We start from the raw sequence: 26517 nt of genomic DNA on the forward strand, positions 1-26517 counted from the left end.
GTCTACATTCATTAATTGTTAGCATTTTGACACATGTTTTATTTCACCATATACATACAGTTTTGGATTTTTTGTTTTTTTGGCTAATTCTTTTGAGAGTCAGGTACAGACGTCATACTTTATCCCTGAATACAGTACTTGATATGCATCTGTTAAGAATATTTTCTTAAAAGTTATAACTGTCATCCTGAAGAAATCTAACATTTATTCAATATATACATACCTTGGAGATACTGCAGATTCAGATCTAGACCAGTGCTGTAAAGTGAATGTCACAATAAAGTGTGTCAAATGAATTCTTTGGTTTCCCAGTACATACAAGTTATATTCACACCTATAAATTATAGTTCATTAAGTGTGAAATAGCATGATGTTTAAAAGAATGTGCATGCCTTAATTAAAAAAATACTGATCAGGTTGGTAGTTGCTGAAGGTTGGGGTGGTTGTGGCAATTTCTTAAAATAAGATGATATTGAAATTTGCCGCATGAATAGTCTTCCTTGCAGGCAAGATTTTTCTATAGCATGTGGTGCTGTTTGATACCATTTTACCCACAGTAGAACTTCTTTCAGAATTGGGAGTCATTCCTCTCAAACCCTGCTGATGTGTTACCAACTGCATTTATGTAATATGCTAAGTTCCTTGTCATTTCAACAGTCTTCACAGCATCTTCACCAGGAGTAGAGTCCATCTCCAGAAACCACTTTCTTTACACCTCATTCGTTAAAGTTTTATCATGGGATTGCATCAGTGTGGTCCCATCTTCAGGCCCCGCTTCTAGTTTGCTTGCTGTTTCCACCACATCTGCATTTACTTCCCCCACTGATGTCTTGAACCCCTCAGCGGAAGGGCATCCATGAGGGTTAGGTTGGAATCAGCTTCTTCCAAACTCCTGTTAATGTTGATACTTAGACCTCTTCCCGTGCTTCCCATGAAGCACAGATGTTCTTAATGGCATCTAGAATGGTGAATCCTTTCTAGAAGTTTCTCATTCTGCTTTGCCCAGATGTATCAGAGGAATCACTGTCTAAGGCAGCTATAGCCTTATGAAATGTATTTATTAAATAATAAGACCTGAAAGTTGAAATTGCTCCTTGATCTGCGGGGCTGCAGGATGGTTGTTGTGTCAGCAGGCATGAAAACAACATTAATCTTGTTGTATATCGCCATCACACCTCTCGGGTGACCAGGCACATTGTCAAAGAGCAGCAGTATTTTGAAAGGAATCTTTTTTTACTGATCAGTAGATCTCAGCAGTGGGCTTAGAATATTCAGTCGTGTTGTAAGTAGATGTGCTGTCATCCAGCCTTTGTTGTTCTATGTGTAGAGCACAGGCAGAGTGGATTGAACATAATTTTTAAGGGCCCTAGGATTTTCAGAATGGTCGGTGAGCATTGGCTTCATCTTCAGGTCACCAGGCTGCGTTAGCCCCTTACAAGATAGTCGGCCTGTCCTTTGAATCCAGGCATTGACTTCTTCTTTTTTTTTTTTTTTTATAGATTTTATTTATTTATTCATGAGAGACAGGCAGAGAGAGAAGCAGGCTCCCAAGGAGCAGGGAGCCCGATGCGGGACTCGATCCCAGGACCCTGGGATCATGACCTGAGCCGAAGGCAGACGCTTAACCATCTGAGCCACCCAGGTGCCCCAGGCATTGACTTCTCATCTATGGCTGTGAATGTCCTAGATGGCATCTTCTTCTAGTACAAGGTTATTTAATCTACATTAAAAAATCTGTGGTTTAGTGTACCCACTTTAATTATCTAAGCTAGATCTTCTGGGTAACTTAATAAAGCTTCTTCATTAGCACTTGCTGCTTCACCTTGTACTTTTATGTTATAGAGATGGCTTTTTTCCTTAAACCTGATGACTGAGCCTTGGCTAGGTTCAGACTTTTTTCTGCAGCTTCCTCACCTCTCTCTGCCTTTATAGAATCAAGGAGAGTTAAGGCCTTGCTCTAGATGAGGTTTTGGGTTAAGGGACTGTTGTGGCTGGTTTGATATTCTGTCGAGACCACTGAAACATCCTCCATATCGGCAGTAATCACTAATTTTTTTTAAGGATTTTATTTATTTGAGAGAGAGATAGGGAGAGCATGAGCAGGGGGTAGAGGGAAAACCAGGTTTCTTGTTGAGCGGGGAGCCTAATGCGGGGCTTAGTCCCAGGACCCGGGGATCATGACCTGAGCCAAGGGCAGACTCTTAAGTGACTGAGCAACTCAGGCGCCTCTGTAATGTTTTGTTTTCTCATTTGTGTGTTCACTAGAGTAGCACTTCAAGGACTTTTCCTTTGCAGTCACAACTTGGCTCATGTTTGGTGCGAGAAGCCCTAGCTTTCAGCCTGTCTCAGCTTTTTGGCATACCTTCCTCACTAAGTTTAATCATTTCTAGCTTTTTATTTATAGTGAGAGAGGTACAGGTTTACCTTTGACTTGAACACATAGAGACCATTGAAGGGTAGTTTATTGGCCTAATTTCAATATTGTTGTGTCTCAGGGAGTAGGGAAACACCCAAGGAGAGGGAGAGATAGAGGAACATCTGGTCAGCGGAACAGGAAGAGCACACATAACTTTTAGTGAGTAAGTTTGCGGTCTTACATGGATGTGGTTCATGTCACCCCCCTAAACAATTACAAAAGTGACATCAAAGATCACTGATAATAGGTGACCCTAACAAACATAATAATGAAAAAGTTTGACATTCTCTGACAGTTACTAAGATGTGACAGAGACACAAAATGAACAAATGCTATTGAAAAAAATGATGCCAATAGATTTGCTCGATGCAGGGTTCCCAAAACCCTTCTATTTCTATTTCTTTTTTAACCCTTCTATTTCTAAAAAAAAAACTGCAGTATCTGTGAAACCCAGTAAATCAAAGTACAATAAAGTGAGATATGTCTATATGTTATCTAATATACAGTCTATATTTAAATTTCTCCTATTCCTTAGTAGTGTCCTTTATAACTGTTTGTAATCTATTCAGAGATCACACATTGAATTTAGTTGTTATGCCTGTAATTTCCTTTTATCTTACGTTTCCCAAATGACAAAAATGTTGGTGTTGTGATATTGACATTTTTGAAGAGTCCAGGACAAGTGTTTTTCAGAATTTCTTCATTTTGGATTTGTTTTCCTCTTAGGCTTTTGAGGGTTTATACTTATTAAACTCTTAGCTTTGTAGGAGTGAAGATTCCAAGACACTTTATTTTAGACTCTTGCCTTTACATCACTAACCTACTTTGGGATTAATTTATTTGTAATAAATAGAAGAATTTCTCCTTATTAGTAAGCATCCTTTTTTTTTTTTAAAGATTTTATTTATTTCACAGAGACAGCGAGAGAGGGAACACAAGCAGGGGGAGAGGGAGAGGGAGAGGGAGAAGCAGGCTTCCCGCCGAGCAGGGAGCCCGATGTGGGGCTCAATCCCAGGACCCTGGGATCATGACCTGACTCGAAGGCAGGTGCTTAATGACTGAGCCACCCAGGTGCCCAGCATCCTTTTCTTTTTATTAAGTTTACCTGACTGTTATATTCTGAGTCTTTTTGATATTATTAAAAATACATGGTTTGTTACAGCTATGCCGGACTTTATTCCTTTTTTGGACAGTAGACATTCTATTATTAGACATTTAGGTTGTTGCCCTTTTTTGCTGTAATAACTAACCTTGTGGCAAACATTATGGACCATAAATGTTTGGTTGGTCTTTGTTTCCTGAGTATAGATTTTTTTTTTTCTTAAGTTTTAAAAATTTTTTAAGTGATGTCTACACTCAGTGTAGGGCTTGAACTCAGATCCTCAAAATCAAGAGTTGCATGCTCCATTGACAGAGCCAGGTAGGCGCCCCCCCCCAGGTATAGATTTTTATGGGGCAAATGTATTCTGGAATTTCCATGGAAAAAGTTTAAAAAGATGGTTCCCCCCCCCTTTTTTTTAAGTTTTATTTATTTAAGGGGTCTCTGTACCTATCATGGAGCTCGAACTCACAGCCCCAAGACCAAGAGTTACACACTCCTCCAACTGATCCAGCCAGGCACCTCTTAAATGGTTCCTTTTTAAACCAATTGAAGTTTGGTAACCCAAACTTTATTAGAAAATCAAAGATTCATGAGGGCAAGATTAATTATAAAGAATAACTTTGAAGGCAACCTCTTAATCTGTGTTACATGATGTAGCTCAAATCCTTGCTGTGCATAGCATTACTTTATTTGCTAATTACTTGTTGCTTTTATTTTTCTTTTTGGGAGAAAAGAATGTTTTGCTTCTGATACCACTTCAGAGTCTTAAGTTACAGTTCTTTGCTTTCTTTTGATTCATGAGAGACACATTTTTTAGGTTGACAGCTAGATATTTAAATAATCTTTTGTTGGTAATCAGAGACAGACTAAATCTTTTTTTTTTAAATGTATTGGCAAAGATTTAAAAATACTCAGTGAGTGAAAGTGAAATTACTTGAGTATTTTATAACTCCTAGCGCTGATGGAAATTGGTTACTCTTTCTGGGAGGGATTTAGTTACTGAGTATAAAAACCTTAAGATTCTTTGACTGTTGGAGGTATATTTTAAGTAAGTATTTTGACTCAAAGTTTTGGTATATCACTATATGTGGTTTATCGCTTTATTTCTAATAACAAAATATTGGCCAAATCTGAATTTCTTAATAGAGAATTGATTAAGTAGATCATATTTATAGTAGATTAGTATGTAGTTATTTTGTGAAGAATATTTCATGACACCAGGAAATGCAATACTCATGAAAAAAATTTCTTTATTATAATTTTTAAAGTAATCTCTATGGGGCTCGAACTCATGACCCTGAGATCAAGAGTCACATGCTCAAATGACTGAGCCAGCCATGGGCCCTGAAAAAAATTTTTTACTTTAATTTTATTTTAATTTTTATTATTTTTTAAAGGTTGTATTTATTTGACACAAAGAGACAGCTAGAGAGGGAACACAAGCAGGGGGAGCGGGAGAGGGAGAAGCAGGCTTCCCACGGAGCAGGGAGCCCAATGTGGGACTCGATCCCAGGACTCTGGGATCATGACCTGAGCTGAAGGCAGGCACTTAACGACTGAGCCACCCAGTCGCCTCCCTGAAAAAATTTTTTTAAAGGGTGTATATACCACAGAGGCAGTAGACTAGTAGTTGCCAGAGGTTCAGGGAAATGAGGAATTGATAGCTAATGAGTTTGGGGTTTCTTTCTGGGGTGGTGAAGATGTTCTGGTATTAGATCATAGTGATGGTTATACATACTAAAGCCCATTGAACTCTGTACTTTAAAATGGTGAATTTTATGGTGTGTGAGTTATATCTCAATGAAATACAAACACTAAAATTGCAGACCCCACATCTGTTTATGGCAGAGCATTGGCTATGCATCTATGCTAATAGCTGCTCAAAAATTTATAAATAAATTTAGTATATAAATAAATGTGTGTATTTATATTCTATAAATAAAACAATGTAGCAAATTGTTACAAAACTCTTGTTACTTCCAAGAGTCCTTTTCCAGGTGAGTAACACAGGACTTGTCTTAATTTCTCCAGCAGTTAGTTGAGACAACACAATGAAGTGCTTACTACCAAGTGAAGCTGAACTGACCCCAGTGGTGTGTGCAAAGGGTTGGTGGAGTAGAGGGTAGAGTTTGAGTTTTAAAAGTTTCCTCTACCTGGAAGATACCAGAATTTAGGACCCCATGAAGGAAGGAAACTTAGATGGTTTATATTCAACGTAAACCACATTGTTTGTACAGTTTTGGCACAGAAAATCAGCCTTATCTTTTAGGGTGGTGGCATAGCCATTTTAGGCCTATTTTTTTAACTCTTTTTTGTATACAAGTGATTGTTCCATTAATAATTTTTTTTATAACTTTCCTATTTTATACTCCTACTTCAAAAAGATTACTTTTCCATCATTTTGTTTGCTTCATCACATCTTTCCATTAAATGGGATTCTTTTATTCAGAAGAAATATTTCTTTTTTTTAAAATTTATTTGACAGAGAGAGAGACACACAGCGAGAGAGGGAACACAAGCAGAGGGAGTGGGAGAGGGAGAAGCAGGCTTCCCGCTGAGCAGGGAGCCTGTTGGGGGCTTGATCCCAGGACCCTGGGATCATGACCTGAGCCGAAGACAGATGTTTAACGACTGAGCCACCCAGGCGCCCCTCCATTGGGTAGTTTTATAATCTAAGATAATACCAGGTCCTAGTCATTTTATTTTTCCTCTATCATAAAACATCTTATTTCATCATTCTAAGAATTATTTTATCATTATTCTTCAATTCTCAACTATATTAAAGACTAAAATTGAAAAATCCTGCAAAATGGTATATATCTACAAGGATTATGTAGCAGTGAAACAAACTGTCATCATTACATAATCATTTTTTAATTCCATACAGAAGATGTTGCATCATTTTTTAAGCCATTATGTTTTTAGTACTGTATATATAATACCTTGTTCTCACCCTTCTGCTTCTAAAGAGATATTTGAACAAGTGAGAAAGGTCAGTCAAAAATATGTTAAATCTTTATGTACCATTTCAGAAAACATGGAAACCTTAAATGTCCACCAGTATCTATGGTTAAAAAATTATGGTGCATTACATACGTCTGAAATGGTGCCATTTTTTTATTTTTATTTTTATATTTATTTATTTTTTTGTGCCATTTTTTTATTGAGTGATAACAGGATTTCTGAAGAAAGCATGGATAGGTGATTCATTTTATGTAAAATTATGTATATCTAGCAGAAAGGAAAATCTGAAGAGATGTTTATGGAATATGATCAGAGATCCCTTCCAAATGATAGGATTTCACAGGACTGACTGACTTACATGAAAGTTACTATGGACAAGTATCAATATTACAACCAAACTAATGATTGGTTAATTTGGGGGCAAAGGGAGGAGAAGAAAAACTGTACAGATAACAACTCCAGATTTTAACATTAATGGTTGACCAATTTGATTTGCTTCCTTTTAGTCTTTTTTTCTATGAAGTATTTTCCTACATTTATAAAAAGTAAATAAGTAATTGTACCTATACACAGAATTTAAATTAGGTTTTAAAAACCTTTTTTAGGGGCACCTGGGTGGCTCAAGTTGGTTAAGCATCCAACTCTTTTTTTTTTTTTTAATCTTTTTTTTTAAGATTTATTTATTTCACAGAGAGAGATACAGCGAGAGAGGGAACACAAGCAGGGGGAGTGGGAGGGGGAGAAGCAGGCTTCCCGCGGAGCAGGGAGCCTGATGCGGGGCTTGAATCAGGACCCTGGGATCATGACCTGAGCCGAAGGCCGATGCGTAACAACCGAGCCACCCTGGCGCCCCAAGCATTCAATTCTTGATTTCAGTTTAGGTCATGATCTCATGGGTTATGAGATTGAGCCCCTGCATTGGGTTCTAGCTCCAAGCTTAGTGGGGAGTCTGCTTGAGATTGTCTGTCTCCCTCTCCCCCTGCCCCTCCCCTCACTCACTTGCGCTCTCTTTTTCAGATAAATCTTTAAAAAAAAAAACCACCTTTTTTTTTAACGACAGAGATCAAAGTGAAATAAACAAGAAGTGTGAGATAATGGACAAGGGGAATTTTTACAGGGAGTGGTGCATACAGTGAAACCATAAGTGTTCACATTTTAGCATATAACCCAACCAAAAAAAAAATAAATAAATGAGAGAGTCCCTTAAGGGCTTCTCTTGAACACTACATATGGTCTCTTTGTTTTATGTAATATGGTGAATGTGGTTGTGGCTGACTGATCTTTCCTCCTTCATGAAGGAGATTCATGTATCTCCTTAGAAATGAAATTCCAGGAAAAAGGTATAAATATATAACATTTGTTTGTATTGCTCAAGTTTTGTCTCAGAGGGCTGTATTCACCCCCATGTCTTAAGTATGTCTGGTGGCCCATATTCATATGTTGAAAATTGAAAATTTATAGTTACAAACTCAACATTATTTGAGAGTATAGTAGAGATGTCATTATATTCTCTAATTTTGTTCATTTCCTTGACTTCATAAAATTAATCTTGTCAATTCTAAGTAATTCTGTCATGTTCTGAGTGTGATTTACTTAGTATGTTTTCCTTCTTGAGTCTCCTTTTCTGATTTTTCTCTTGGGGGGTAGTGACCTTCTGGTATTGAAGTGGAGGGGTGAGTTTTTCTTTGTTGGCCTCTGCTGAGGAGTTCTTATCTGGCCCTATTATTATTCTGATGTTTGTGGTCCTGCTGTGGCTTCCATTGGGTAAGTGGTCAATGTAGTGCATCTTCTTCTGTTTGTCCTTGGGCCTCTTTGGGTCCTCCTATGGGTTCAGGAACTCTCAGCTATTTTCTTCTACTTCATTGGGTTGCATGTGATCTTTGAGGCTATATTTACTCAGTCTTGACCACACTTCAATTTTTAGATGTTGGATATGAGTTATCACCTTTGAAATTGAGGCTTGTAAGGCTCTTTTCTTTTGGGTTTCCACTCAGTTTATCTGAGGTTTCTATAATCCCCTTGTGTCCACCACCCCAAGGTATTCCACACCTGCTTCTGTTGCCTTTTCTGTCTAAAATGTCTTTACTAGTGGGGTGCCTGGGTGGCTCATTCGGTTGAGCGTCTGCCTTCAGTTCAGGTCATGATCCTAGGGGCCAAGGATTGAGCCCCACATCGAGCTCCCTGCTCAGTGGGGAGCCTGCTTCTCCCTCTCCCTCTGCCATTCATTCCACTTGTGCTCTCTGGCTTTATCTCTCTGTCAAATAAATAAATAAAATCTTTAAAAAATATATTTAAAATGTCTTTACTAGCCCAGGAGTCATTTTTTTTTAATAAAGATTTTATTTTTAAGTAACCTCTATACCCAACATGGGGCTCAAACTCAAAACCCTCAGATCAAGAGTTGCATGCTCCACCCACTGAGCCAGCCAGGTGCCCCCACCAAAGGAATCATTTTTAATAATCATTTTTCTTTCTCGCTCTCCTTTTTTAAAAAAGATTTTATTTATTTGGGAGGGCAAAAGAACGCGGGAAAGCAAGGGGAGGAGTAGAGAAAGGAACAAGCACACTCCACGCTGAGTGTGGAGCCCGTCGTGGGGTTCAGTACCATGACCCTGAGGTCATGACCTGAGCTGAAATCAAGAATCCAGTGCTTAACCGACTGAGCCACCCAGGTACCCCAGTAATCATTTTTTTTTTTAAAGATTTTTATTTTATTTATTTGACAGAGACACAGCAAGAGAGGGAACACAAGCAGAGGGAGTGGGAGAGGGAGAAGCAGGCTTCCCGCTGAGCAGGGAGCCCCATGTGGGGCTCGATCCCAGGACGCTGGGATCATAACCTGAGCCGAAGGCAGACGCTTAACGACTGAGCCACCCAGGCGCCCCCCCGCCCCCCTGGTAATCATTTTTAATAGCAGTTTAGGATTTAAAAGTCTCTTATTCTCAGGATCTTCATTTATTTGTAAAGGGAAGCTTTTGGAATCCAGAAAACCCCTTCACCTCTTAGCCCTTGTGTTAATGCACAGATTTACTACTGCAATAGATATTACTATTATTTGCATGGTGAGAGACTGATAGCAAGGGAAAAGAAATTTTAACTTAGGCAAAGATCTTTTATTTTTGGTTAGGCTTACGTAGTTCCAAAAAGTAAACATAATTAACAACCAGAGGAGATGCTCTGGTATCAGTAGAAGGGAGAAACCATAAGAAAGTTTGATATGGATCTTCATGTACAGATGCCAGTTTGATCCTGTCAAATGAATATGCTATATTTATCTGTGTGTGTGTGAGACAGTTGGGTGGCAGGAGCAGGAACAACCAAAGCCTCTTCTCCACTGGGTTAGGCAGCCAGGCCCTCCAGGGGTATTATTACAGGTGACATGAAGGTGATTGTGTTGATAGCAATGATAACAGTCCCAGCTGTGATGATGATATCAGCAACAGTTTGACAGGATCTATAAATCCTTAGGTGCTTCTTTTCTCATACAGCTGATCATCCCTGATCCATTCCTTGGACAGGCCACAATATCCTCTTTGACAAAAATGAATCCAGTGCATTCTTTTATCACTGAAAACACACCAGTCTTGGTATTTGCTAATTTGGAAAAATGGTAGAAATACTTTTGCATCATTTTGGAAATGAGTCCAGTCTAAGCTACAAGAAAGTGTATTGTTAAAAAATATACATGGGTACTTTCAGTGGTGGTGGTTTTAAAATTCTGTGCTTGGCTATAAAAGCCTTACAAAGTTAATGAATAATAGCGAGGAAATTTTAATATCAGCATATCATCTGATATCTATTTCATTTCCTTGTTTTGTCTTCCTCAATGAGCTTTCCCATCCTTTTGTTTTACTTAGAAAGGTAGTAAAGAAGGAGCATTTACAAGTCGTATCTTTCATCACCCACTCTTGCTTCTCCCTGCCCCCAACCTCCACCTTGAACGTGTCTGTGTCTTCTGACTCCCCTCCTTCCCTTTTGCTTAGCTGCCTGACTGCTTGACTGATGATGTATTTTAGATGTCATTTTAGGGTGTTTTTGTGTTAAGATTTATTTTATTTGCCAGAGAGAGCACACACAAGCAGGGAGAGGGAGAAGCAGGCTCCTTGCTGAGCAGGGAGCCCAGTGCATTTCTCGATCCCAGGACCCTGGGATCATCACCTGACCTGAAGTCAGACGCTTAACCTCCTGAGCCACCCAGGCATCCCTCATTTTAGGTTTTAGAAAGACTTTTCTGAACAAGACTTGGTTAGACACAGGGAGGCTGGGAGGTGGGAATTTGAGGTGGTGGGATATGGGGATGATGATTCCACATAAAACATGAATTAGGTACTCATTCTTTTCCATCATAATTTGTAAAAGTTAACTACAGTGATTATGCAGGTTCAAAGATGTTGATTTACTCTGTCTTGAATGGGGTATGCTCTAAAAAGCATTCATCTTTGTCTGACTTAGATGTTTACTTGTATCTGATGCAGTAAATGTTTATTGACTCAAGAGTATATTTATTCTCAAAGAGAGAAATTTCGCATGTATATATCTTGGAATTATTACAAAGAATTTCTAGGGAGATGTTAATTCCAGACACTGTATTAAACTCTTACAATTTTACCTACCCAGGACCCCTCGTCCAGTCATTGTGGAGCCTATGGAGCAGTTTGATGATGAAGATGGCTTGCCGGAGAAACTAATGCAGAAAACCCAACAATATCATAAGTAAGATTTTGTTAAGATATTTTAGATATGTGATATCAAGGATATTATCACATCTGTTATCAAGTATTGTTAGATTCTAAGGTGTTCTGTTCAGTCATATAATCTGGTTAATAGAGTGGCCTGGTCTACATGAATGGTATTCTTTTTTTATATATGGATAGAACATTAACTTAGAATTCTGAGTCTACTTTTATAACTGGGACGGGTGTGGGTAGGTAAAACTAACATATTTGCAAGCATAAATTCAACAAATACTGGAGGGCTTTTGTGCTAGGCACTGTTCCACGTGCTGTCAGTGCAACTTTGAGCTGTTTTTGTGTTCCTACTGCTTATATTTCTGGTGGTGGAGTTATACAAGAAATAAGGAACCAAAAATTATAAAACATATATTAGGGGCACCTGGATGACTTAGTCATTAAGTGTCTGCCTTCGGCTCAGGTTATGATCCCAGAGTCCTGGGATCAAGCCCTGCATCGGGCTCCCTGCTTGGCGGGAAGCCTGCTTTTCCCTTTCCCACTCCTCCTGCTTGTGTTCCCTCTCTCACTGTCTCTATCTGTCAAATAAATAAATAAATACGTAAATAAAATCTTAAAAAAATATATATTGTGAGAATTACTATTTAAAAAACTCACATAAGGTGTAAAGGCTTAGATCAAATTGTATGCATATTTAAAGTTGATTAATACTGGCAAATGGTTTTCCAGAAATATACCAATTTACATTCCTTGGTGTATGTATAAAGGTATTTTTCTTCATCATGACGAAAAGATGGATGTATGATTTTAAGATTTGATAGCCTTTGTTCAAAATGATATTTTATGCATGTTATTTTAATTAGCGTTCTTTTAGTGCAGTTGAATGTTTTTCTTTGTAGTTGATTTAAATGAGAAATATGAATACTTGTTATATGCCTGGTGCAGGAGATGTGTCAGTGAACAAAATAGGCCAGAAATTCATGCTATGTGGGGGGTGGTAAGGAGGGTAAACAATAACATTAGTAAAACAAATACAGCAGAAAGACTGGGGAAAGTGGATGCTGTGGAGCAGAGTAGTGTGTTCTTTGTACGGGTGGTTTGGGAAGTCTACCTAGTGGGTGACATTTGATTAACAGCTTGAAGTAGTGGGGAGGAAGAAGCTAGCTATGCAGGATCAGAAGTGGGCTGGAATAGAGAGAATAGTGATCTCAGCAGAGGAAATAGTACCTGTAAAGGCCTGGAGGGAACTCTGGCAAGTTCTAGGAACAGTAGAGAGGCCAGTTTACCTGGAGCATAGTGAGTAGGGAGGGGAAATAGTAGGGAGGAGGTAGAGATAGGACCTTGGGAGGACTGTAGATTGTTTTGCCTTGCTGGCTATTGAACTGACTTTTGTATTTTATGAGTAGTGACTTAATCCTAAATTTAACAGTAGCTTTTTTGGCTCCTGTTTTAAGAATAGATTTGTAAAGAACCAAGGATGGAATTGTGGGGGATAGTAACTTAGGAGCCTGCTGAAATGGAGGTCACAGTGGTGATGGTGAGAAGTGGTCAGATTCTGGCTATAGTTTGAAAACAGACTTTGGATTTTGCTGATGGATGTGGGATAAAAAGAGTTAAAAGCATGATTATGTGGTTTTTGGCCGAAGTAAGTGGAAATATGGAAATTGCTAATGATCTGGAGAATCTTGTAGGAGGAGCATTTTTGGGGGAGGAAGTTCAGGAACCTTGATTTAGACATGTTAAGTTTGAGATGGTTTCCAAAACCCAAGTGGAGATGTCAAATAAGTAGTTGGATTTGCATCTGGAATTTAGATGAGCTTTCTGAGCTACACTTACCACATGTGATAGATAACTATGTCAAAGGATTGAGCCCTGGAATACTCCAGTATATAGAGTTGGGGAAGCATAGAAGGAATTAGCAAAGACAAGAGTGGAACAGTCATTGCTGTAGGGGGATCAACTGGCAGTGTGTCCTGGAAGCAAGGGAAGAAAGTATTTTAGGGGAGAAGGATCAGTAGTATAATCAGTTGTAATTCAGAACCATTTTAATTTCTCATACAATGCTATTTTTCAACGACTTACTATGATTTCCTAGTCACTTGACTTTTTTGTTGGTTATAGTTTAGCATTACAAATTTGAACTAGCGCTTTGGATTCAAGAATTAAGAGAACTGGAATTATAAGGGTGTTACAAAAAGTGGAATTTATATGCATATAGAAATATTTATTTATATAATTTAATTACCCAGCAAACCTTACAAGATCTCATATTTCCGGTTTTGCTACTAAAGAGTTATGCTCAGATTGGAATGTTCACAAAGGCTAAGTGCCATGATTCAAATTTAGTTCTAACTCCTCATATCCATATTGTTTCAGTAGTGTTCCCCTTGGAGAAAATGAAGATTTTTTTAATATTTGTGATTATAGTCAAAGTCTGATTTAGGAACTACTGACTAATAAATCTTTCAGAAAAATGAGTAGGTGGTTGATCTCCCCTATTCTTTTCCTTTTTCCAGTGTTTTAAAAAGAAAATGTCTAAGTCTTGTTTTTAAGTACAGAATACCAGATCATGGTTAACTTTGATTTTCCTTATGTACCTCTGAAAATCTGTAAAGCTGTTTCTTGTTATTACGTATTTTCTTCTGTGACAGCCTCACCTTTTATGTCCCAAATTTGTCTCACCTACCCATCTTTCCCTCCCCACCCTAAAATAAAAGTTAAAATTTAGCATTGCAAGGCCTGTATACTTTCATTGCTGGGGTAGGGATTATGTTTTTACTAATATTATTTATTTATTTATTTATTAAAGATTTTATTTATTTGACAGAGATATAGCAAGAGAGGGAACACAAGCAGGGGGAGTGGGAAAGGGAGAAACAGGCTTCCTGCAGAGCAGGGAGCCTGATGTGGGGCTCGATCCCAGGACGCTGGGATCATGAACTGAGCCGAAGGCAGACACTTAACCATTGAGCCACCCAGGCACCACTACTAATATTTTTTAATAGAAGCTATGATAGGCGAGAATAATTGAAAAAATTCTTTGAATTTCAGGTACATTCATAGATCATTATTTTTTTAAAAAATTTTTTGGTCATTTGTTTGCTGAACTTTTATTCATTCATTTAAGAAATAAATGTTAGGGCGCCTGGGTGGCTCAGTTGGTTAAGCGACTGCCTTGGGCTCAGGTCATGATCCTGGAATCCCGGGATTGAGTCCCGCATTGGGCTCCCTGCTCAGCAGGGAGTCTGCTTCTCCCTCTGACCCTCTTCCCTCTCGTGCTCTCTCTCATTCTCTCTCTCTCTCAAATAAATAAAAAAAAAAGAAAGAAATGTTAAATGTATACAATGTGCCAGATACTGTGCTAGGTTCTTGAGGTACAACAATTAACAGACATATTTATAAGTGAGGCCTTTATTTTTTGGCATAGCCTGTTAACCTAGCACATAACACTCAACTGCTTGTATTATCCCTAAAAGTTACTACTTTTAGAAAAAAAAATTAATTCTAGACAATTTAGGGTATATTTGATTCATGTGTTGCAGATTGCCTTATCTAAAATTGTTTGTTGAGTGAAAACCAGCAAGGCCTTATTGAAGGTGATAATTAGGGGAGTGCAGCTTGTAGTATCAGATTGCTTAGGTTCAAGTCCTGGTTCTGTTCTTACTAGCTGGGCATCCTTGGGCAGTTTCTTAAACTCAGGGTTGTTAAAACATGAATTATAATACTGCTATGAGGTAAGTCATTTCGAGTACTTACTTACCTGACACGGTGACATAAACATTGTAACTGCTTAGTAAATGGTAGTCCTTATTATCTTATTTGTTGTTTTGACTTTTAAACATACATTTCTGTATGTTTTCAAATGTAAACTTAGGGAAAGAGAACAGCCGCCACGTTTTGCTCAACCTGGGACCTTTGAATTTGAGTATGCATCTCGATGGAAGGCTCTTGACGAAATGGAAAAGCAGCAGCGTGAGCAGGTTGATAGAAACATCAGAGAAGCCAAAGAGAAACTGGAAGCAGAAATGGAAGCAGCTAGGCATGAACACCAATTAATGTTAATGAGGCAAGGTAAAAATGGGTTTTCATATAGATATGGTATGTTTTTTTTTCTTAAGGCTCGTTCGTATTTCCCATTGATACCTATTATTATTTAAATTGCCAGTTAGGAGTTTTGGAGATAGTTGGAACTCTCACTGTATTAGAAATGAAAATCTCCCTTTTCAAAGAGAGAAAAAAAAGCAAAAATACCTTATTAAAATAAGTTTTTGGCGCCTGGGTGGCTCAGTTGGTTGAGTGTCTCTCTCTTTTTTTTTTTTTTTTAAGATTTTATTTATTTGACAGAGAGATAGCGAGAGCAGGAACACAAGCAGGGGGAGTGGGAGAGGGAGAAGCAGGCTTCCCGCCGAGCAGGGAACCCGATGTGGGGCCCAATCCCAAGACCCTGGGATCATGACCTGAGCTAAAGGCAGACACTTAAAGAATGAGCCACCCAGATGCCCAAGTGTCTAACTCTTGATCTCAACTCAGGGTTGTGAGTTCAAGCCCCGCATTGTGAGTTCAAGCTCCGCGTTTAAAAAGAAAAAAAAGGGTGCCTGCGTTGCTCAGTTGGTTAAGCATCTGCCTTCAGCTTAGGTCATGATCCCAGGATCCTGAGGTCAAGCCCTGCATCTGGCTCCCTGCTCAGTAGGGAGACTGCTTTTCCCCCTCCCTCTGCCTGCTGCACCCCCTTATTGTGCTTTTTCTGTCAAATAAACAAAATCTTAAAAAAAAAATTTCTACCTACATACATAGTATTGTTGGAGGTTATTAAGGTTGTTAAATTTTGCCTGTAACAAATACTTTATTCTGCTGGCAAAAAGAGAAGCACAGTGGGTAATTCTTGGTGTGTAGATTTGGCATAAAGTCACATATCAAGATTTTGTTGTGGTGTACACCTGACATGTAACACTGTATATAAACTAACTGGAATTAAAATAAAAACTTTTAAAAGATTTTGTTTATTGGAAAGAAGAATTATGACAAATGCTGACTTTAAGATTGTACTGTGTGTCAAAAGAATACAGATGGATATTCTTTGGCACGGGTGAAAAAGATTCATGTGTGCTGACAGATATGGGGATTCATGAAGACTGAATTCTTTGTAGTTGGCAAGAATATTTTAAACATTTGGGGCAGAGCCAGCTGAACTTTTAAGAGCAGTCCTAATGGGTGATCATTTATTTTCATATTCACTGGTCAGTGCTCGCTTCGGCAGCACATATATTTTCATATTCACTGGTCAAATACCTATCATTGACAAGGTGCCTAAATATATCTAGAAGCTCACTTCTCCCCTATCCTCTTGCTGGTTTTCTTTTTATGCCTATCTTTCTCTATTGTTTATCTCTTTCCTTTTCTGTTCTTTAATTCTCCAAATAATTTCTTCGTTATTCCTGTCACTCATTTTTTCAACTATTCATAGTAGTTTTGTATTTCTTAAAATAAGCATTTGATTGCTTTCTATTTTACTGTTAATTTTTTTTTTTTTAATTTAGTGTTTCAGTGAACATTTACCTACCTTCTTTTGGCTACCCCCAGAGATGAAGGCACAGGATGCTTAGCTAGATTTCTTCAGTAGCCTTCTTACTGGACTGTCATTTAATCCTGGTCTGTAAACCATTCTTTTATACTAGAGTCAGTATTCCTTTAAAAAGTGAAAAATACAATCATCATTCATCTTTAAATCCTTTTGATTCTTGATTCCTAAAAGTCTGGGTTGTTTATTTGTTTTTTCTGTTCAGTAAATGGTTATTGAACATTTATGATCAAGTCACTTAATAACTGTGCTGAAACTAAGTTAAAACAAAATCCAGCTCAGCAACTATAGAAACTAGTCAGACATTTCTGGTTTCATTTGGACACTAAACTTAGCAGTTCTGTAAGTTCACTCTTCAAAGAAAATTGAACTCATTTATATTACATATGTTTAAGATAAACTAAGTCTCTAGCAGAAAATTTTAAATTGTTTTATAAGATAGGGTTACAGAATCATTGGCTGCTTAGAGATGGAGGAGAGATCTTCAAGGTTATCTAGTCTGCTGGTTTTGTGGCTTTAAAACACATGAGAATTGACTGGGAAATTTTTAAAAATTTAATTTCCTGGGCCCCATGATTACTCTAGTACTTCTGTCCAATATGAATTGTTTTCTGCTCATAGCCTGCTGGGCACTTTGCCACTCTCTACAGTCATGCCATAGTTAGGACATAACATTGATTAAATATGGAAGCATTTGTACTATAAGGTATTTGTTGCTGATGATGACAAACTATTATAACAGTCATTACTTCACATATTTTTTAATGTCAGTTGTAGAAGACACAGGTATTTGAGGATATAGTGATGACAAAGAACAACATTTCTTTTGGCCTCATAAAGCTCTTCTGAGCTCTTAGAAGATTTGCTTCATTCTTAAAGCTTGACTTTTGAAGCAGAATAATTTTGCAAAGTTATTTCCCATGAGCTTTTTTTCATTGCTTTTTGTGTGTTTCTTTATAACCCCTGTTAACAATATTTTGGTTTATAATATTAGAAAAGCACATTGTTTAGTGTAGCCTACTCCTTCTGGGTTTACTTCTGCTGAAGTACATCTTGTGTTTATTTTGGCAAAAGTCTGCAGGTGATAAATTTTTTTTTTTTTTAATTTACAGTTTTACAATTTTACATTTCATACAGCATTTCTAAGGGTTTATTCAGGTCACCGGGGGGGACTTTAGGTAATCTTTGTTCTGTGGCTGTGCAGAAACAGAAACAGCTCTTTAGTTGACTTATGGAAATAGAAAACTCAAATAGTACAGAAAAAGTGTCTCCTCCCCTGCCCCCACCTTCTGCTTTCTTGTAGGAGTCACAGTGTTGTCTTCTGTATTTTAACAGTTTCTTTTGTATATCCCTTAATGAAAAGAAAACTTGAATATGTCAGTAGATACGTATATTTATTTATAACCAAAAAATCCCCTATTTATCTTTTTCTGTTCCTTGCTGTTTTACTTTCTACAGATCTGCCTCATTTTTTAAATGGCTGCATGATACTCTGCTAAATGGATATAATTAGTTTAGCTCCTCCTCTGTTGATTGATATCTAGTTCTTTTTCCAGTTAGTAAAAGCAGTGCTTCAATGAATATTTATGTATATACCTTAGCAGAGTTTTGTAAATCTTAATTCTTCATGGATACACCAATATGTTCTAATAATTGTACTTTTGTACTTCACTGATGTTTATTTAATCCTTTCTGGATCTAAATTCCATTATACTATTACAGGTTATTTTTTTCCTCCTCCCTCTGTTTTTGATCATCAGCATAGGAGGCAGTTCCTGAATTTTCTTCATGGTTATTTTTGTATTATCTTTGTTCCTGTAGTTACAAACTTTCAATAGATGAGATTAACTCTGCCATGCATTTTGTTATTACTATCTCCTCTACCACCACTGGAATTTTATGATTATCACTGTTTATGTATGCCTTCGTACTGATAAATCAAGTAGTGGAAGTATATTGCCTTTAAATATCTTTTGGTCCTGATTACTGAAGGAAAAAAACCCCAAGGAAATAGGCATAATTTATTCCTCCATTCTCTTTTCCTCTCAACTTTTTTTTTTTTTTAAGATTTTATTTATTTATTTGACAAAGAGAGACAGCAAGAGAGGGAACCCAAGCAGGGTGTGTGTGTGAGAGGGAGAAGCAGGCTTCCCACTGAGCAGGGAGCCAGATGCGGGGCTCAATCCCAGGACCCTGGGATCATGACCTGAGCTGAAGGCAGACGTTTAATGACTGAGCCACCCAGGCACCCCCCCTCAACTTTTATTTATTTTGCATCTTATTTGTCTACATTTATGACATTAAGTTTTTCTTTTTTAGTATAAAAGCTGATTTTGTTTATTTTTCTGCTGTTGCAGAACACTTAAGTTTTACTCTCAGTTTTCAATTACACAATGCACTGTTATCAACTATAGTCACTACATTATATGTTGAATCCTCAGGTCTTATTATTATAGGTGAAACTTGTTACCCTTTTACCAACCTCTCCGTATTTACCCCACTTGCCAGCCCCTGACAGCCACTTTCTACTTTGTTTCTATGAGTTTGAGTTTTTTAGATTCCACATATAAGTTCTATGCAGTATTTGTCTTTCTTTGGCATATTTCACTGAGCTTTAATGTCCTCAAGTTTCATCCGTGTTCTTGGAAACGTAGGGTTTCATTTTCTTGTGGCTGAATAATATTCGATTGTGTGTGTGTCTGTGTGTATGTATATTATGTGTGTGAGTGTGTATATGTATGTATATTGTACATACATATATATGTATGTATACACACCACGTCTTTATCCGTTCACTCGTTGATGGACACTTAGGTTTCCATACGGTCACTGTTGTGAATAATGTTGGACTGAACATGGAAGTGGACATATCTCTTCAATATCATGTTTTCATTTCAACTTAATGTTCTTTATGATAATCCTAACACATTTAAATCTTAACCCTATTTTAAATAGATGAGTCATGACTTTTCTGTTCATTTGATTGATGTCTGTCCTCGTGATTTAAGGAAGGGTTCATAAAAACAACATTCCTTGCGTTCTTGTGTCTTCTAAAATATTATCTGTGATCCTTATATTTTAAACTGGTGTTTGAAATTCATTGATTTTTTTTCTCCCTTCCTTTCTTAAGTACTTGATAGCATGTTTCATTGTTTTGTAGCATTGAATGTTTCTGTGGGGAAGTCTGAGGTAAGCCTGAATTTTTTCCCGTCTCGTAAGTGACTTGATCTGGATTCTTTCTTCTTAAGTCCAGTAACTTATCCAGGATGTGTTCCCTACCCACCCACCCTCCTGCCCCAAACATTTTGTTAAGATAAATTTTTTTTCTTTTCTTTTTCTTTTTAAGTAGGCTCCACACCCAGAATGGAGCCCAATATAGGGCATGAACTCACAACTCCAAGATCAAGACTTGAGCCAAGATCAGAAGTCAGATGCTTAACCAAATGAGCCACCCAGGCACCCCTTGTTAAGAGAAATTGTAAACATAATGTTGAAGGAATTTTAAGGTGTTCACTATTTAGATTCTAACATTTTACTGTTCTTTATTATATCTTTACATCTTTTCATTCTTGTATTTAAGATACATCTTGTTGTGGGGTGCCCGGGTGGCTCGGTTGTTAAGCGTCTGCCTTCAGCTCAGGTCATGATTGGGATCGGGCCCCGTGTCAGGCTCCCTGCTCAGTGGGAAGCCTGCTTCTCCCTCTCCCACTCCCCCTGCTTGTGTTCCCTCTCTCACTGTCTCTCTCTGTCAAATAAATAAAAATCTTTAATAAAAAAAGATACATCTTGTTGTAAGAGTATAGTGTTTCAACTTTTCTTTGGGACTAAATATGCCCTTAAAATCTGTAGCCACCTGGGTGGCTCAGTTGGTTAAGCGTCTGCCTTCAGCTCAGGTCATGATCCCAAGGTCCTGGGATCGAGTTTGACATTGGGCCCACTGCTCAGCAGGGAACCTGCTTCTCCCTCTCCCTCTGCCTGCTGCTCCCCCCTGCTTGTGCACTCTCTCTCTGTCAAATAACTAAACAAAATGTTTAAAAAATGTAGATTCAGTGCCTGTATTTCTGGAAAATAGACTGTTAGAGAGTATACATTCAGGTTTCATGTCTTGAAGGATATTAAATTGAGAAAACACAGTCCCAATCAAACTTTAAATTTGTCTGTATTCCCCTTTATTCCCTTATATTCCCATATATTTATATTATATAGATGTAATTTTATGTTCTTTGTCATTAAATTAGGAAAGCATTTTCAAATGTTTTTTGGTCTAGTAATAAGTAGTGCTGCAGCTGATGTCTTTATGTGTATGGACGGATGCCTTTGGATTATATTTTTAAGAAAAATCTCTGTGACTGATTTACTGGATCAAAGGTTGAAAACACTTAAGCTATATATAGCTGTGTGTGTATATATATATATATAGCTGTATATATATATATATAATATAGCTATATATATATATATATATATGTATGTGTATGTATGTATTTTTTTTGTAATTTATTCCCCCCAGAAGGATATTACTATGGCAGTGTACAAATATGTAAGCTTTGTTGACATTTCAGGAACCTTGGATATCAGCAACTTAAATAATTTAGTAAATGTAAAATGGTAGTTTTGCTTTAAGTTGATAGTGCTCTTACTTAAATTGCATAATGTGCTTATCTGTTAACTTTATTGTTGGATTCTTTGAGCTAAATGACCACTGTTAACAGATCGGGAAATACTGTCTGAGAGGTTAAAGCAGTTTTCTCAACTGGCACAGCTTAAAGGGAGAAAATCTAGTTGCCAGAAAACAAATGTTTATGTTTTTTTCTTACTCCTTTTTGTGGAAGAAAATGTAATGCACATTTTACATCATTATATATGGTAATTTGTCCCTGATTTAATAGCAGCTAACCTGCAAAACCATGACAGAATTGTTACAGGATATACTGGATAGACTTTCTTGGATAATTAATGATCGTAGTACACTTTCCACATTTTAGCTTATCGAAGCATTTCCCCTTAGGAATATAAGTAGATATATATTTTTGGTATCTACTATGTTTCTCCAGCTAAAGTAATTATCTGATAGTTGTATGGTTCTCAATGTTTGTACAGTGAAGTCAAATAGGGTGCTTTAAAAAAAAAATACCGATGTCTACATCCCAAGAGATTTTGATTTAATTCGTCTGGTTAAAAGGTACTTAAGTAGTTCTCATGAGCAGTTAAGGTTGACAACTAATTGTCTCAATGTTTGAAATCATTGTAGTAGTTTTTGATGGTTTTTAAGGTAGCTAAGTGTTTTCACGCATCTTGTTGGAATCCCCTGGTCACTACCTTACCCTAGCTGGATGGTTATAATACATTTGTAATCTGTCTGAATCTTTTTTCTTTGACATAAGTAATATATAATTCAGCTGTTTTCAGTCCGTAAAATGGGGACGATAATATTTACCTTGTTAGGGTTATGATGCCTATTTTGTTGTGGTTATATTATTATGGTTATTGGCACATAGAATAACTGTAACTGTTAGTATTTTATTATATAAGTTGATAATAGTGATTTATTAAGAAATGTTCAATTGAGGTAATTTATGTTCACATTAGAAATTTCAGATAATGTGATAAGAGAAAGGGCAAATAAAAGCACAACCAGTAATTGTGCCATCCAGAGTATTTTAATGTTTTTTAATCCATGTGTGTATACACATAATTTGGTAAGCTTATTACAAAGATTTTTAGCATTTGGGCAAAAGAAATGTGCTTTTTCTAGTCTTATACTACTCTGGATCCCCTCCCTGTTTTTGATGATATGGCAAGGGTTAGTGACTAGGGGAATTCTCATCTTGTTTAAAATAATCTTGTTAGTATCAGAATTCATCCCCCACCCCCAGGAATTCTCTTACAGCCTTTTTTCATAAGAAACTGACTTTGTGTGGGAGAAATCTTAGGCTAATTTACTGGGAGGGGGATATTCTTTGGAAGTTAAACAGTATCCTGTTATTCTTACTGTTTGTTTTGGTTCTTATGTGCCTTCTGCTCATGTCTCCCAAGGCATCCTTTAGGGCTTTACATTCGTGGCTGAAAAAAATTCTAATTTGAAGGAATGTATATGAAAATATAGCTACCATTTATTCTGTTCTTAATATGTTCCAGGCCTTACGTTAAAACAGTACTACCCATTTTAATTTCTTAACGTAAGGATAAATTTTATTATTTTCATATATACGAAGAAACAGGTCCAGAAAAGATACTAATTTGATTAATTACACAGCTTATAATTTTTCATTATAAAATGATATAATAGACAAAAAAGGCGAGGTGCATGAGTATGAATAAGTTGCTAAATATATTGCCAGCAGTAGAGAATCTATATGATTATTGATTTAAAAAAAAAGGGAAGGTAAAAATATTAATGTGTAATCAATATTTTATAGATCTCATGAGGCGTCAAGAAGAACTCAGACGCTTGGAAGAACTCAGAAACCAAGAGTTACAAAAACGGAAGCAAATACAACTGAGGTAAAAGAACATTGTAATATATATGTGAATATATGTAGTTTTCATTGTGTTTTTAATAAAATTCCCCACTGCCTATTATAAACAAGTTGTACAAGTTGGAAAATAGAGAAAAAAATAACAAAATTGTCTATCTTTACTATACTTTGGGAATTACTCTACAAATTAGCATAATTCTTTGGTATTATGATTTTTCCCCCCCAAGCTGGTTATGGACACTTTGATTGCATTCACTGTGAACTTACATAAGGGGCTTAGGTATTGCATATAATTTGCTCTAAGAATGCACTGTGAATTACTGGATCATTTTTCTAGAGATGGACATATTTGAACTGTTCTTGTTTTGTTTTTCCATGTGAATGCTTTTATACATCTTTGTGCTTCTGATAATTTGCTTAAAAAAGATTTGTGGAAGTGGAATACATGATAAAAAGGGGTATGGGTATTTAAAATCTCAGTATAAAATAGATGACTGTGATGGTCAACTTAAAATCTTCTAGGTTAAATAAGGACTTTGGGGGAGTGGTTGATCCAAGATACATAAACAAAAATTAACAGCTTTTCTTGTACTAGGAATATTTAATTGTGAAATCTAATGAGATAAATATTACTCTTAAAGTTGTTAAAAATCATAATAGGAAGTGTTATGAACAAAGCTATGATAGATTAAAACAAACTTAAAGTTTTGTTTTTTTATTTAAGAAAGTTTTTAAATTAATTTTAGAGAAAAAGAGCAAGTGTGGGGTGGAGGATCAGAGGGAGAGAGAGAGAAGGAATATCAAGCAGACTTGCCACTGAGCGTGGAGGCTGCCATGGGGCTGAATCTCAGCACTCTTAGGTCATGACCTGAGCTGAAACCAAGAGTCAGATGCTCAACTAACTGCTCCATCCAGGTGCCCCAAAGTTTTGTTTTTTATTTTTTAATTTTTTTGTTCTTTATTTTTTCAAGATTTTATTTATTCATTTGAGACAGAGAGCATGAGCATGGAGAGAAGGAGAAGCAGACCCCTGCTGAGCTGGGAGCCCAGCTTAACCATCTGAGCCACCCAGGCACCCCTCAGAGTTTTGTTTTTTAGTGTTATAAAATGGGCGCCTGGGTGGCTCAGTTGTTGGGCATCTGCCTTGGGCTTAGGTCATGATCCTACAATCCTGGGCTTGAGCCCCACATCGGACTCCCTGCTCAGTGGGAAGCCTGCTTCTCCCTCTCCCACTCCCCCTAATTGTGTTCCCTCTCTTGCTGTCTCTCTCTCTGTCAAATAAATAAAATCTTTTAAAAAAGAATAAAGTGTTATAAAAGTAGTAAGTGCTTGTGGTAGGAAGTAAGGTGCTCATGGGAAATAAAAAAATAAAAAAGAAGGCAAAAAGCCTTGAGTAAGTGTCAGGTGTCTTTATGGTCTGGAGATAGGTAGTATTCAGTATATTTTAATGTATTTTTTCTAATTTTGTACCTGCTTATATCAATGTATGTTTCTGTCTTGCAACTACTCTGATTTTACTCTAAATTACTTCTCAAATTATGATATTTGGACAGACAGCTTCAGCATTCCAATTATAAGCCTCCACTTCCCCAACCGGTGAATCAGAAACTATATGGGTGGAGCTCAGCCACCTGTGCTTAATCTTCCAGGTGATTTGTATGCATCATAAAGTTTGAGAACCACTATTATATAAAACTTCCCATATCTCCTTACACAAGGGACCTTTTGCCAATTTCTTTGTCGTCGTTTTTTTCCTTTTTATGTAAGTATGTTAAAGTCTGTTCTACTTGTACAAAGAAAAGGAAACCTTCCCTCCCAAGTATAAAACTCTGACTCCATTTTCCCTTATATTTGACAGCTAGGCTTTTAGAATTAGTACTCTACCCTTCACTTCTCAAAAAAATAAATAATTTAACCAAACAATGTGGGAGAACCAATAAGAGGGCATTAAAAAAGAAACCACATAAAAATGGGGGTGCCTGGCTAGCTCAGTCAGTAGAGCATGCAACTTGATCTTGGGGTTGTCAGTTCGAGCCCCAGAATGAGTGTAGAGATAACGTAAAAATAAAGTTTTTAAAAAACAAACAAGTGAACATAAATAATTGCATTGCAAGTGAATAACATTAACACTCTGAAAGGGGATGAGGAAGAAAATAAGGAACCTAAATAACTTTGGAAACACTATCTTGACTGGACACTATAGGCCAATTACAAGAAAAGCAATATGTTTTGTAATCTAATGTGTTTCTCACAGGGATATGGGTTAGTAGTTCTGAAACTTTTTGTATGTGCTTTTTTCCTATTTTGATCAGGTCTTTAATGAAAAGAATGCATATACTTTTTTGAGTGAACAAATTAGTAAATAATAATGAAACGCAGGTTTCTCATTGTTGGAGAAAGAAAAAAGAAAGGCTAAAACTAAAATGAATCCTGTGGTGTTGAATTGGGATCAGGGTAACAATAGAACTCAGTGGTATTTAACTTAGAGAAATATAGATGTGTGTTTATATGTGGGTTCACATACATACATACATTTCATAACTCCTGTCTACCTAGAAGCAGTGATGCAATGCCTCAGTAACAGGGAGCACATTATTAGGGCCCAGATTCTTGTTTCAAACACCATTCTCTAATAAAAGAAACTAAGGCTTTGTGGAGAAGTGGTTGATTCCTGGACTAAAAAGTCTAGGATGAGCCTGGAATGTTGTGCCAGGGAATAAGAAAGTACAGGTGTACCTCTGATATACTGCAGGTTAGGTACAAGACCACTGGAGTAAAGCAAATATCGAAATAAGGTGTATCTAATGAATTTTTTGGCTTCCCAGTGCATGTAAACGTTATGTTAACACTGTGTTATAGTGTAACAAGTGTACAAGAACATTATGTCTAAAAAATGTACACACCTCAAAGAAAAAACCCTTTATTGATAAAAAGTGCTAACCATCATCTGAGCTTTCAGTGAGTTGTAATCTTTTTGTTGGTGGAATGTCTTTCCTTGATGTTGATGGTTGCTGACTGATCAGGGTGATGGTTGCTGAAGGTTGGGAAGGCTGTGGCAGTTTTTGACTCTCTTTCACATACGATTTCTCTGTAGCGTGTGGTGCTGTTTGATAGCATTTTACCCACAGTAGAACTTCTTTCAGAATAGGAATCCTCTCAAACCCTCTCGTAGACGTACCTTGGAGATACTGCAGATTCAGATCTAGACCAGTGCTGTAAAGTGAATGTCACAGTAGTGTGTCAAATGAATTCTTTGGTTTCCCAGGACATACAAGTTATATTCACACCTA

General features: G+C 37.1%; 1 protein-coding gene across 1 annotated transcript in view; it reads left to right on the forward strand.

Annotated features, from left to right (window-relative positions):
- Positions 1 to 26517, forward strand: part of PSPC1 (paraspeckle component 1) — a 72711-nt gene that overhangs the window by 12242 nt on the left and 33952 nt on the right. The window contains exons 3-5 of the mRNA XM_027588340.1: positions 11100 to 11195; positions 15045 to 15241; positions 23168 to 23252. Coding sequence (XP_027444141.1) covers positions 11100 to 11195; positions 15045 to 15241; positions 23168 to 23252 — 378 coding nt within the window. The remainder of the gene's footprint in view (positions 1 to 11099; positions 11196 to 15044; positions 15242 to 23167; positions 23253 to 26517) is intronic.

Source organism: Zalophus californianus, chromosome 3, assembly GCF_009762305.2.
Source record: "Zalophus californianus isolate mZalCal1 chromosome 3, mZalCal1.pri.v2, whole genome shotgun sequence".
Lineage (NCBI taxonomy): Eukaryota > Metazoa > Chordata > Mammalia > Carnivora > Otariidae > Zalophus > Zalophus californianus.